Here is a 14630-nt window from a genome sequence, read left to right on the forward strand (position 1 = left end):
TAGGTAGTTGTTCTGGAACGGTTGTTGTTGAATTGCTAGATTACTTGTTAGATATTACTACAATGTGTCCTAAAATGGTTACAAATACAAGACTGTGTGTGTGTGTGTGTGTGACAAGAACATTTGATTTGATTTGTTTTGATACGCTGCAGTATGGTATGTTACCACCAGGTGGCTTACAAAAATACCCCCTTCTTAGGACCCTGACAGTTTTGTGTGATTTTCAAACCAGGCATATTAGCATGCTATTTGCAGGCTATTCCAATGGTTTCCCTAGTTGAGACCATGGTTTTGGACCTAACTTGGTCAAAGGTCCTAATATGGAAGGTGTTTATATAAGTTGAGGTCCTAATACGATCTCAAAAACGAGAACACACACACACACACACACACACACACACACACACACACACACACACACACACACACACACACACACAGTAGCTCCATGTCTTCCCCTGTAACAGTGATCACGCTGTGAAGAAAGTGAATCCTGCCATCTAATCAGGTCATTAGCATTGTAGGTGGCAGTCAAACTACAGCAATGACAATCTGCGTTTTCACTTTGGATGTGTATATTAGTAACTTTAGTCTTCTTCCCACCATGGTGTGTCTGTTTCTGTTCTTCTGCTGATAGGGCTAAACACATACAAGCATGGCAGATAACTACTAAGTACGTCAGTACAATATAACATCTTATTAACATAGTATCCAACCTGGAATATACATATCAACATACGATATCCAGCCATGCATTTTGACTAAAACCCTGGGGCTATGTCAACAAGTGGGTTTACAACACTGAATATGTTGGTCTTAAAGTATACAGAAAACGATATCACTGTGGTTTCTGGGTAATATTGTCAGAAGAAAAAAACTAAAAAACATTGTAACACAAGACTAGTTAATTAGGCCCCAGAAATAGGCATCCCAAAACCCAGAACATTACTATAAATGTTTGGTATTTAAACTAACATTTCCTACCCTGGGACATTTCTCTCAAATGACACATTTTGAACCTCAATGGAGACAGATTTTTGGTGGGATATCCAAGAATTTGACAGATGACTTGAAAATCAAGGTTTCGCAGCTACATTTTACTTTCATATCTGGAATAGGCATGGATTGTGAAATATTTCCAAAATATGAAACGACAACAGCTAATCCTACAGAGAGAAGGCATGTTGTCACGATGATCCCTCCGGAGTTTGACAGATTCAGGTTTTTGAACATCTAGGAAGATGAATCATGTTTAGATATGATATTTATATATTTGACTTGTTTTTTCTCAAGAATATAATAGATATGTAGTGTGCAGAGGTGTAATGCATTCCTTATAGATGAAAAGCACAGAAGTATTGAGTGCGTGCGGTGTTCACTACATGGTTACGAAATTGCATCTTGGAACACTCAAGACTCTAGAGTGCATCCACCTACTACAGTATCTGAATATCTGAGACGATACCTGAAACATTAACGAGAGTGAGGAATACGGGATTGTACTTTAGCATGCAGTCAGGAAAAAACATGACAACTCTCTCTCTCTCTCTCTCTCTCGTGATTACAATTTAGTTAAAGAAATACAGAAGAAAAAGGGGATTTCAGAAAAAGTTTTTTGTATATGAATGCCCTGAAGTGTGTGCTTAACATATCTCATTTCTGGGAGTTTCACAGTCAGACAAAGCTGTGGCTAGGGTCCCTATGTGTTCTATTTGTTTACAGTTCTGGGCTCTCTCTTTTTTTCTCCCCTTGTCAAGGACAATCACCAGATAGCGGGAAACACAACGAGCCATTTTCTGGCAACAAAGGTGTGCGTTTTTCTCTGTGTGTGTGTATTTGTGTGTGTTTCTGTCTCTCTGTGTGTGTATTTGTGTGTGTTTCTGTCTCTCTCTGTGTGTATTTGTGTGTGAAAGAGAAACTCTAAGCACTTAAGTCTTTGCAGAAACACAGCTGTTATTGATCCGCACCCTGAGCTCAAACCTCTCTGCATTTCTAATACCCCCTAAAATTCTGCCAACCAGAGACTTAGCATAACATTTGCAAACTCCCTCCAACTGGCCTTCAATGCACTTTGAAAGTTTTACTTATTCGAAAGAGGGACACTTATCTTAATACAGACCTCACCAGGCCTACCACCTCGAACATCTTCTGAAGCCCAGTGACTGACTTCAATGTGGGGTTTTCAGCATAATGCATCCATAAACAGAGCTCCCGCCTCAACCTGCCACAGCCACGTAAACCCAAACACCTTCCAAGCTAATGAAAGTCACAGTCCTCCATCTTCTCTCCCTCAAACAACTCCTAACCGCTTCTGGTAGAATGACCTTCTTCTTGTTCTTCTTCACTCCCTCACACAGCTCTCTCCCCATCGTTAGCCCTTCTCAGATATCTTAATTTTTTTTTAAAGTCTGTCTTTTCCTTCTATTGCTCGGCAAGGTAATATTTACAGTAGGAGTCTACCCACGGGCCTAATTGGCAAGCTCGGTAATGTAGCATATGCACTTTCCAGCGGGGAGACCATCTGACACGGACGCACGCTGATGGCCACCCACATTAGGCTCCATATGTGGCAGACAGAAGGGTCCGCATGCACACTGTCCTTCAGCTAATGATGCCAGCTACACAGCCAGCCCCGCCTGGCCTGCTCAGCTTTTAAAGCTTTGCTTACTTTGCTTTTAAAGGACTTTATCTGTCCAGGTTATTGGTTGTTTGGGCGAGGTGATAGAGAACCTGGCTCTAGTACACAGAAACAGGCGGAGGTGGAGGCATAGGCATGGAGTACAGAGATACATTGGTACAAGGGCACCTGCTCTGTCAAACAGACATAGAAAAACTGAATTTAGAGGTTTGGTAGAATTTAGGAGGGACGGAGATAGAGGGAGAGAGAGAAGCCTTGTGGAGGTGGTTGTGTGTGGGTGTGTGTGTGTGCGCACCTTTGTGCGTGTGTGTACGCGCCTGTGTAGGGGGGGGGGGGGGGGTATTGGTTCGGTGCGTTCCGAGGTCGCAGATGTTGCCTCATACATAATACAGGGTGATCAAAGGGGCCTGCCTCACAATGTAATTCCCCACTGCAGAGGTGCATCTGTTCTGCCGTTGTAACTCACTCGCGGGGCCCCCACGCTGGCGGAACACACTTCACAAAGTCACACAACTCCCACGGTGACTCCTCCTCCGCCACGCCTGCCTCCACAACATGCAGCGGGAGGTAGACTCAAAGGTATCCGAGGTACAGAGAAACAGTTGGATGTTGCCATGACGCAGCGTGCAGCCAAGGAACATTGTGTAGCCGGTCTTGGAGACGGCATGTACAAATTGTTTATAGGCTCCGGTAGTTTTATTTTTGCTGTACACTATGGACTTTTTTCCCCTGAATATGCATACAGTGCAGTTCCTCTTAAAAGTTTCAGCCTGCCTATGGGTGTTTGGAGGGAGGAAAATAAGCTATGTAGATGATGCTAAGGTCATCTGGATGACATGAGGCTGATAAAGATGGACATAAGACTGCTGCTGGATCTGTTCGACTTGTCCATGTTGTTACTGACCTCTGTGTTGTATGACATCCACACGCATTTGAACAATCCCGAAACTGTCAAACCCATGACGTCATACTCCAGGCGATTCCACACAGTTAGCAACATGCTAACAGACAGCAAACATTGCGTGAAATGTCAATAGTACCATGTCAAAGTAGACTGGTAAACTACAGGTGTGCTTGGTGAATAGCTCCACCGCCACAAATTGCAATGAATTTGAAATATACCTCTAGTCATAAAGTAAATAGATTGCAAGTGCTTCTGTAGTTCCGTGCTTCTGTAGTTCCGTGCTTCTGTAATTCCGTGCTTCTGTAGTTCTCATTCTGCTTTGGGCAGAATGCAATTTATCTGTCTTTTCATTTTCCCTGAAGACTTGGATCGACCCAGATTTTCCTTCTAAATTCCATGCACTTTAAAGGTGTTACAGTTATAAAGAATATTTACAGTGCCGCGTTTAGATTGAATAGGATATGATTAAGTAATGAGCTCTTAATAATTAGTCGTCACACGCTGTTCGTCTGATGTATCTTTTAGTTCCTTTCCCTGACAGTTCAGCTGAGCTTGCTAGTCAGTAGTCAGATCCCATGAACAAGCTAGGTGGAGGACACATTTGTATAATGTATTCTCTATCAGGTAGACCGTGAGTTTCCCACGGTGCCTATGCCTTTTCATGTGTGGCTACAGAAGCTACATATCCAACATTTAATATCTTCCTGTCTGTCCCTTCTGTTTTCTATTTTGAAAGGATGTGATGGATGATTTTCAAAAGTATGGAAGAAGCATCTTGTATTACACAAGTGATCATGAAATAAAGGGACACCACTTGAACATGGGAAAGGAAAGGGGGACACCTAGTCAGTTGTACAACTGAATGCATTCAACTGAAATATGTCTTCCCCATTTAACCCAACCCCTCTGAATCAGAGAGGTGCGGGGGGGGGGGCTGCCCTAATCGACAACCACGTCATAAACGCCCGGGGAACAGTGGGTTAACTGCCTTGCTCAGGGGCAGAATGACAGATTTGTACCTTCTCAGCTCGGGGATTTGATTCAGCAACCTTTTGGGGGTGTTAGAGGCCAAATTGTTGATGACCTGTGGCTTGTAACTCCAATAACAGATAATTTCCTTGGATTTCGCATACTGTAGAAGAAACACGAACTCCTTGACTGCTGACCATGTAATTCAGGACGAATCATAAAATGTTTTGAAATGCTATGTGACATGTGATTACGCTTATGTTTTAAGATGAATTGTGTGTTGAAACGTGCATTTTATTGTAGGCTCTGTATTAAAGTGTATTAATAAGGATTTATCTTCATGTCTTGCAGGTGATTCTCATGCTGACCAAGCTGTTTGACTTCAACCTGAACAGTGTCACAGAGAGCTCATTGTGGAGGTAAAGCACCATCATACTTTGTCATTGCAAGTCTTCTGTGTACATTTCTGTGTAAAGTCTTCAGTGACTGCCTGTATATCGGATTTTAGGAGCAACAAGGTTGTGTTTCATGTTCTGTCTCCTTTGTATACCGCATTATAAATACATAAGTGCATCACCAAAAGAGGTTGACAAATCAAAGGCTTACACAAAATCACCTTGAATATTTAAACGGTGCAACTTGCCCTCTCCTCATCGAGGAGACTTTTCGCCCAAAAATGGTGCACCTGTCGCCAGAACCTTCCAGCCGCCCGACCAGATGTTTAATTCAGCCCAAAGCAAACAGGCATTAGCGTGAATAGGAGTCACAGCTACTCAGACAGCCAATGTGCTCTCCAGTGTTGTCCAAGTGCACTTACTTTGACTGGCCTTGAGTGCAGCTCAAGCGAGTCTCGCTGCACGTTCAGCTCAAGGGGCTTCTCCGCATTACTGAGAACTGAATTCAAACATAATCCACTCCCTTGGCTATAGTTGTAATATCTTGTATTTGTAGGTCTACAAGTTGCGTTCTTGCTACCTTGAGATTCGCTGCCCAATAGGTTATTTGTGATGTACAAGTATGTTTGAGACTTGGCTGACAATAGAAAGTGTTTGACTGTCCATTTGTAAACTCCGCAGTTCGAGGATTTGAGTTGTTCTTCTATAGACTCCTTTCAGCGGAACACGTTTTATGACGTCTCGCCTTATTTTACCCCGGGCTTTCGTAAAAAGAGGGACAAATTGAATGCTCTTATATTTGTTCCACTTGGCGTTCATTAAAGTTGATAGAATGCGGTTTTGGCATTTAAGAGACTTTGTAACAGTAGGCCTGTCAAATCTGTACAAATCTCAGCGGTGCGGGACTGCTGGAACATTGCGGCCCTCATATGAGAAAGAGGAAAACAGAATATGGACCTCAGGATTTTCCAGTCATTTCAGCGGTCTTGCCCACAACAGATCTGTGGGTCAGCCCAAGGCCTATCTCCCAACCACAGCAGTGGTAAATGTAGCGTTATATGACTGTCTCCACTTAAGTCCTAACCACTAGCCTTTAGTGGCTTAAGTCGTGGATGGCTCAAACGTGAACGGGCGTGACACCTCATTACCCTGTTAATGGTGCGTCTAACATTGACTGTTCCCTCACTTCATGAGAGGGAGAGACGGAGACGCTGGTAGTTTAAGAATGGAAGACAGCCATCAAACCTGGGGCAGAAATGGGAAGGGGTACAAGCCCAACCTGCTGCTCTCAAAGCGGAGTGGCGAGAGAGAAATGCTATCGGAGTGCGCCGAGGCATTCATGAATTAATTTGGAATACTCAGCAAAGCTGCCATCCGTTGGACGTTTCAAGCTGTTTATTGTTTACGTTGCACCCCGCTAATGCGATTAGCGACCTCTAGCTAACCATCTCCAGATACCCCCCACTCATTGATTAAACTCCAATAGGGAAGACAACAGGGCTTTGGGCTGTACAGTAGATATATGGGGGGAAATCTAATTGGGCATGTACTGGGGGTGCTCTAAGTCTCCTCCCAAAATAAAGTTGTTGTTGTCCATGAAAAGAACAAGGCAGTATCACGTTAGTCCGGTATGAATAAAAGAGCTTGAAATTGAACCCTCAACTAAAACAGCTAGGTATATGATGTGAGGAGTAGCTAGGTATATGATGTGAGGAGTAGCTAGGTATATGATGTGAGGAGTAGCTAGGTATATGATGTGAGGAGTAGCTAGGTATATGATGTGAGGAGTAGCTAGGTATATGATGTGAGGAGTAGCTAGGTATATGATGTGAGGAGTAGCTAGGTATATGATGTGAGGAGTAGCTAGGTATATGATGTGAGGAGTAGCTAGGTATATGATGTGAGGAGTAGCTAGGTATATGATGTGAGGAGTAGCTAGGTATATGATGTGAGGAGTAGCTAGGTATATGATGTGAGGGGTAGCTAGGTATATGATGTGAGGGGTAGCTAGGTATATGATGTGAGGAGTAGCTAGGTATATGATGTGAGGAGTAGCTAGGTATATGATGTGAGGGGGGTGGCCGATTTGTATTAGTTTCATTGGTTCATGTCGAGAGTTGCTGCACCACTAAAAGTAAGTAATTGGGCCTTAAATCACAGCAGCTGTATGATGGGGTTCTATGAGGAGCAGATCAATAGCCAGATGATGTCATTGTCCTGTGGTCCAAAGTGTCAATGGATCCACCCGTTGATAGATGCTACCGCTGGTATTCAGGAGTTCGCACATATTTAATCGACATGGAAACCATCCCATAATAAATCTGAAAAAAGGAAAATGAAAGTCACCAGGCTGGTGTCACGGGGCTGAGCTATTTGTGTGTTTCTGTTTGTTCTTTGTCAACTTCACTACAAAAAAACGACTCCAAAGTTGTAACGCTTCCATTTCAATTGAGTTTCCAAAATCAGGATTTAACATTTCTATAAGCACAGGATGAATGAAAACCCTCTATCGAAGTCGGTGATTGCTTTGTTTGTAGTAGTAACAAGCATTGAAGGGTGATGCATGGTGTGTTTTATGAAGCTTTGCCTGCTTTGCATGTCTGTGTGTTTGTGTGTGTGTTTTAGCTGAACATGAAATAGCTCCTTGATTGAGCCTCGCTTCTCTATGAATAAAATGAACCTGGCAGGGGAGATAAGTTGTTCAAACTTTGAGACGTTCTGGAATGTCACATCCCAGACGGAACACAAATTTCACATTAGTACTCTGACCATCGCTTAAATATTTCAGCACAATCCCCCTTTCATCCACTGTTAGCTTTGACTCAACTGTTGGGATCCATATTGGGTTAGTAGTTTTATGCCGACAGATATGGTGATACTTTGAAACAACAGAGTTGTGCTACCTAGACACGACCTCCAAAAAACTTCACACATTATTTTGCCTTTTCAGTATTCTTTTCAAAATCCACAGGAACATTGCCGTTACTTCCTTTAAAACAGGAAGCTTTGTGTGAATGACAATGCAGGAGGCCACGTGAAAACTTTACACAAAGCTAGTCTAACTCATGGTTCAATGGCTTCATCTTTGACCAGCTATAGAACAGTCCACTTGAGACTATGCAGCAAGTCTTTCAGCTTTACGTGAAGTTTTGCACTTTGTTGTGCCTTTTTCTCCTAACAGTTTGGACTGAAGGAGTAAATGACATGATTTGACTTAAAATATTTTCCTGGACCATAACAGAGAAACTATTCCAGAAAAATTGCTCCTGGGTGATGCTGTTTCGAATTCTGTGCTGTTTTTAAAAGAAGAGCTGGACATTGGATAGTTGGAGACATACACCCTGGCTAGGTTATGGTTGTTTATCCCTTGTAATCTGAGTGTGTCGTCGTAGAACAGCGAACCACAAGGAGGTGGGACGTAATTGTGCATGCTACTACTAAACATTCTCCAGGGGATTTTTAATTACAACAAGTAATTCATCAAGTCTTCATCAAACACTCTGATTAAATTCCAGGTCAACCGACTACGGAACCACTTACCAGAAGCTCAATGAGAAAGTGGGGGCGAAAACAATCCTCAGCTACTTGTACGTCAGTCCCAACAACAAGAGAAAGGTAAGGTGCATTTATGCGTTTTTAAGTGTTGTTATTTTGTCTTATCTCATAGTTAACATTCTAGTTTTCCATCTGCTTTCTAAATGCCTCTGTGTGGGGTGTTTCTTACACTGTAAATGCTGACAAATGTCCTAACTCATATAAAACAGCCCACTTGACTCAAATTCGAACAATCTATCAGTATAACTTCTAAGTCATTTTGAAGTAGAAAAAGTTGATCTACTCATTGCGGTGCAGTTGGATACACTTACGAAGGCACGTCAATGGACTTGCAATGCTGATGTCAACTGCCAATATAAAACGAACATACATTTTTGAAGTTAGTACATGTCTGTTGGGTGCCTCTGTCATCTTCAACAATATCCGCCACATCCATTAAGCCATGCTAATCTCCACCCAGAGAGTTAGCAGTGATCTTCTAAGAAAATACTTCCAATCGTTAATATTTATACCGACCCTATAATTTCTCTCTCTTTCCGGAACTAATGAATTATAGACCAGACAAAAAAAAGGAAGGAAGAAGAAGGATTTAATAAATTCCAGTGTTTTAATCAAAGGATAGACAAGCTCTTCATATTTGCAACCGTTGGCTCACCCCCCCCCCCCCCCCCCCCCTCCAACCCCTGCACCCCCAACCCCATCCAACCCCTTCTCCCACAACCCTCAAGAGGAGCCATCCTGACAATTCGAACAATTAGTCCCATCTCCCTTCATCCTTTCCGTTCTCACATTCCTCCCTTTTTAACAAGACTAATCGGAACAGGTCATTTTCTCCTAGTTAATTCTCGTCTAATAATGAAGATGAAATGCGCTCCCTAACCTCCACTCCACCTCTCCTCACCCCCGTGTACAGTCCAATGAGAAAGCTTCTGTCATAGACCAGGAAAGAGGTGTCACGCTAATGGTGAGAGGATGGGAAAAACAGCAGTGAGCTTTATCATTGCTGTGGACTGTCATGTGGAATGCCGGCCTGTTTTGTTTGGAACATGGACACTTTGTATTAACAAGAGGTAGGAGGTAAGCCTAGATAATCATGCAAAATAAAAAAACATCAAAGACCAGAAAAAGCTTGTCAAGCTAACAGATGTTGATAGTGTGACATACAGGGAATACAGTTTAGTGAGCTTGACCATTTCCTTTAAATATAGTGTGGACTGTTAGCCTGTGGAATAGTGTGGACTGTTAGCCTGTGGAACGTTAGCCCGTGCTGTTTAAAAAGTTTTATTGATAAGAAGTGGAAGGTATATGCCTTGAGAGTCAAGAGTCAAATAGCCTGTAATCATACAAAGACCTTACTGGACCATACCTAGTAATTCAACCCGTCTCTGCAGCAAACCTTCTAGCTTATACACTGACTGTACAAAACAGTAGGAACACCTTTTGTAATATTGGTTTGCCCTCAAGACAGACTCAATTCGTCGGGGCACTGGACTCTAAAAGGTGTTCAAAAAGGATGTCCATAATGTTTTGTACACTCAGTGTACGTCTCTCTAAACAAAACACAGCTAGTGGGTTTCTAAAATGGCAACAGCATACTACTGCAGAGCCACCCCTTTAACACAGAACTCAGGTGATATGACATGTAAAAATGAGTAGCTGGCTGCTAATGACACACACACACACACACACACACACACACACACACACACACACACACACACACACACACACACACACACACACACACACACACACACACACACACACACACACACACACACACACACACACACACACACACACACACACACACACACACACACACACACACACAGACAGAGAGCCTGTGGGACCCAGGTTACCTTTGTCATCATCACTCTGGCTAGCTGTCACCCACACTGTTGGGGTAAGTCAACTTTCTGTTGCTGCAGGGAATGGAGGAGTAGAGAGGAGTGGAAGAGAGATGCATGGGGTCACTGGTGTACAAGGACCAGTGGAGACCAGTCAGAAACAATGGACCACTATTTTACCACTGAGATCAGAACACTGCATGCATTCTGACTCGTTCTGAGTATGAGAACGCTTATAAGGGAAACACTTGTGAAGGCAAATAACTGTATCAGTCGTTTCTAGTTTTATTACTTGTATGTATGGGATACATCGTCCAACAAACCACTTACTGGCAGGTTCCTTCCGGACAGTGAAACCACAATAAAACATAATAAAAGATAATAGAAACATAAAGTTAATGGTTCAGTAGAATAGAATAAACATTTTAGCATAAGTATAATACAGGAAGGCACAATTTATAGTCCAATATTTACACGTGTTTGGGGGGGGGGGGGGGGGGGGGCGGCAATGTATAAATTGAGCAGTATAAATAGTCTTGTAGCAGCCGTTGTGATGTGTATATGTTTGTGTGGGTGAGTGCATGTGTGCTAAGGTGCAGAGAATCAGAGCAGTCCAGTTGAAGAGTAACCACAAGCAAAATAGTGGATAAACAGGTTTTAATACAGAGAAATGTGTAAGAAATAACGTGTACTGACGGTAAATATCGACAACCCCTCTGACATGCTTGCAGATCATTATCTTGTATAAATGTTTGGTAGGGCGGCTAATGCTTCCAGAAAAAGAAAGGAATTTGAAGGGAGGCTGATTGAGCGACGGACAGATTCAGACAAACAACCTCTCTGGTTCTTTCTCGGAAGCAGCGTTTTTTTGTTGTTATTGGAAGTAATAGCTGTGTTTTCCGTGAAAATTGCAGAACAAGCTCAATTTTGGTGGCCTCTGGTATATTCTAATGCCTTGGTTCCATCCAAAATGCACCCCTAAATTATAGAATAATTGAATGACTTCTCCTCGCATTTTGGTCAAATTTGTTGTTGTAGAAAGATATTTCTTTACAGTAATATGACTGAAAATGATTGCAATGTGGTGTGTTAGTAGTTTTGGATATTGTCTAGGCCTAGTTCTGATCACAACTATTTTCTAAGTAAGAAAACCTCTTTAACATTAAACCTATCTTGAGATTCAAGTCACATTTACAGTCTTACTTCAACAGGTATGATTGAAGAATGAAGCAGGTGTTAAACATGGGCTTTGCTAAACAGAAAGCACCAGTTGTCTGTTATCTTTAATTAAATCAGTAGGCCTATATCAATATCTTTAATACTAGCGTATAAGTATCATGTACGTGATCTTTTGTAACCTTCAATCTGTATCATATTTTGGACCAGAATGAGGCGCTCTCTCCACTTCTTATTGTTCCTGCAGTGAGAATTCGACATCTTCATCAGAATGTTTTCATAATTTATCTGCAGATAATCGACTAAAAAGCAGGAGTAGCCTACCAGTATGCAAATGAGGGAGCCAAAACACACGTCACTTACCGATGAGATTCGGTTCCGTTCACCTAGCAGATCCATTAAAAAAAGAGCCGTTAGTTCGCGAACAACCCATCACTAGGCTACACTGACGAGCCACTTTACGGTCACTGGCAAGTTTTTTTTCATGGGCTTCGAATCCTAGGAAAAAACAAACAAGATCTTTTGGTTTACATGTCCCGATGCAATACCATGGACATAACTACATTGTATGATTTATGAATAGCAAAGGGACATAGGAGATTGACTTTATTCAGTCATTTCGACACCTTTTATAAACTTTTAAATGAAAAATGCCTAGGTAATTTATGAAGTGGAAAAAGTAGCCGGCTTACAATGAGTGTTATCGGCTATTTAGCCAAAGGCCGGCGCAAATAGAAAATACTGAAGAATGCTTTTTCTCATGAACATATTGACTAAAGCAGCAGTCATCGGCACAAATGTTTCAGGCGAAGGCCTTAATTATTTCTGTGTGTGTGTGTTGTGCTCCAAAACAATGACAGCCTCTGTCCAGCTCAGACAGCATCAACAGGCAGGTGGGTGGAATATGAATTTGCTTCAGATGAGATCTCTCCCACTACGGAGTTCAAATACTTCCATTCATTGCCACTCTTTTTGGAACAAGCACATATTTATAAGTGCAAATTCATATTTAATGTCCTCGAACTGTCCTCAAAGTAGTAAAGACAAACTCTTTAGAAATGTTCCCATCACTTCCCAAAGAAGTGCAAATGAGGGTACGTACAGATGTAGGATCTTCATTTGATCACTCGTTTGTTGCTGAGAATTTTCCTGCACAGCAGGAAATGCAAACTTCTAGTGTATTCCATGTTTAAAAAGGCTTCTAAAGTTTGTAATTTCAACTTTAAAATGTCAGACTTGATTTGCCCTAACAAAAAATGTATCAACCCCCACAAAAAATGTCCATTAATTATAATCCACATAATACAAATTCCATGTTGCTGCAGGATTATTTTCCTTCTGTAGCACACTGGTTCAAATCTTTAAGTGTGTATTGATGTACCAATGCGTCAATCTAAGTAACATAATAAAAAAATCCCCATTTTAAAATCTGTCAGTTTAAGCTAGATATATTGGCTGCGTCTCAATCCACCGCATCCTCTTATGTTGGCCTTCTGCATCTGCGGTGGAAGGTGACCGAGCTACAGCGGTATTTGTCAGACCATGAGACATCCCGAAAATCGGTCTTCTCACGAAAACGTCTGTAGCATCCGAACGGTTTGGCCTATAACCCCTGGAAAGGGGAGAATCTCACAAACACGATGGTGTTCTTTGTTTTGCTCTACAACCCCCACAAGTGTCACAGGATTCATCTGAAGGTAACCCATGTAATTGAGTGGAGGTATGGAGGTAGCTTTGTGCCAAAAAAACATAAGGGGTTATTAAGTATGTGTCCAAAAAAACTCAAATATTTCCTGAGCTTACTTATATTACCTAGATATAGGACAGACACTTTGAAACCTTTTTCCTTATGATTTATTTTTTGACTATGTTTTTTGGACATTTATGAATGTTTTTCTATGGGCTAAACACAATTCAATATTTTATCCCATTTAAAAAAAATTTTTTATTGGGATACCTAAAGGGCTCCTAAAATGTTAAATCAAATAGCTAAATGATCCATCACATGACCGTCTTTAAACAAGTCCATATGTCAGTTTAGTACTAACCTCATACATCAGTAAAATGATTAAGAAGCAGCTCCACTGCCATCACTTAACTTTTTAGGGATATGGGGCAGCATTTTCACTTTTGGATGAATTGCGTGCCCATAGTGAACTGCCTCCTACTCTGTCCCAGATGCTAATATATGCACATTATTATTACTATTGGATAGAAAACACTCTGACGTTTCTAAAACTGTTTGAATCATGTCTATGAGTATAACAGAACTCATATGGCAGGCAAACTTCCAAACAGGAAGTGGAAATTCTGGGGCTGGTTGATGTTAAACTCATCGTCTATTCACATCCCAGTAAGATATGGATCTGCTCGCACTTCCTACGCCTTCCACTAGATGTCAACAGTCAGTAGAACGTGGAATGAAGCCTCTAGTGTGATGTGGGGCCGGATGGCAGCTATTTGAGTCAGTGGTCTGGCAGAATGCTTGTTCCTGGTTACGCGCATTACTCATAATAGCGCCATGTGCTCCATTACTCTGTAGACAAAAACGAACGCTCCGGTTGGAACGTTATTGGATATATATGATAACAACATGCTGAAGATTGATTCTCTACTTATTTTGACCAGTTTATTCGACCTGGAATATAACTTTTTGAAGTTTTCGTCCGAGTTCGCCTGGACCGGCGCCAGCGTTTGGACATGTGAACTAAACGTGCTAGCAAAAGGAGCTAATTGGATACTAGTAATGGACATTATCGAACAAAACAACGATTTATTGTGGAACTAGGATTCCTGGCACTGCATTCTGATGAAAGATCATCAAAGGTAAGGGAATATTTATGATGTAATTTCGTATTTCTGTTGACTCCAACATGGTGGAGAAATGTTGTGTATTTCTGAGCGCCGTCTCATATTATTGCATGGTATGCTTTTTCCTTAAAGTTTTTTAAAGATCTGACATAGCGGTTGCATTAAGAACAAGTGTATCTTTAACTATATGTACAACATGTATCTTTCATCAAAGTTTATGATGAGTATTTCTGTTATTTGACGTGGCTCTCTGTAAATATTTTGGAGGCATTTCTGAACATGGCGCCAATGTAAACCGAGATTTGTGGATATAAATATGCACATTATCGAAC

The 14630-nt window shown here is 41.6% G+C and overlaps 1 protein-coding gene across 1 annotated transcript in view; it reads left to right on the forward strand.

The window, feature by feature from the left end:
- Window positions 1-14630, forward strand: part of LOC120023098 (VPS10 domain-containing receptor SorCS1-like) — a gene marked incomplete at its 3' end in the record, with an annotated part of 162957 nt that overhangs the window by 83134 nt on the left and 65193 nt on the right. The window contains exons 2-3 of the mRNA XM_038967072.1: window positions 4863-4930; window positions 8422-8521. Of these exons, the coding sequence (XP_038823000.1) occupies window positions 4863-4930; window positions 8422-8521 (168 nt within the window). The remainder of the gene's footprint in view (window positions 1-4862; window positions 4931-8421; window positions 8522-14630) is intronic.

Source organism: Salvelinus namaycush, chromosome 2, assembly GCF_016432855.1.
Source record: "Salvelinus namaycush isolate Seneca chromosome 2, SaNama_1.0, whole genome shotgun sequence".
In the NCBI taxonomy this organism is placed as follows: Eukaryota; Metazoa; Chordata; class Actinopteri; order Salmoniformes; family Salmonidae; genus Salvelinus; species Salvelinus namaycush.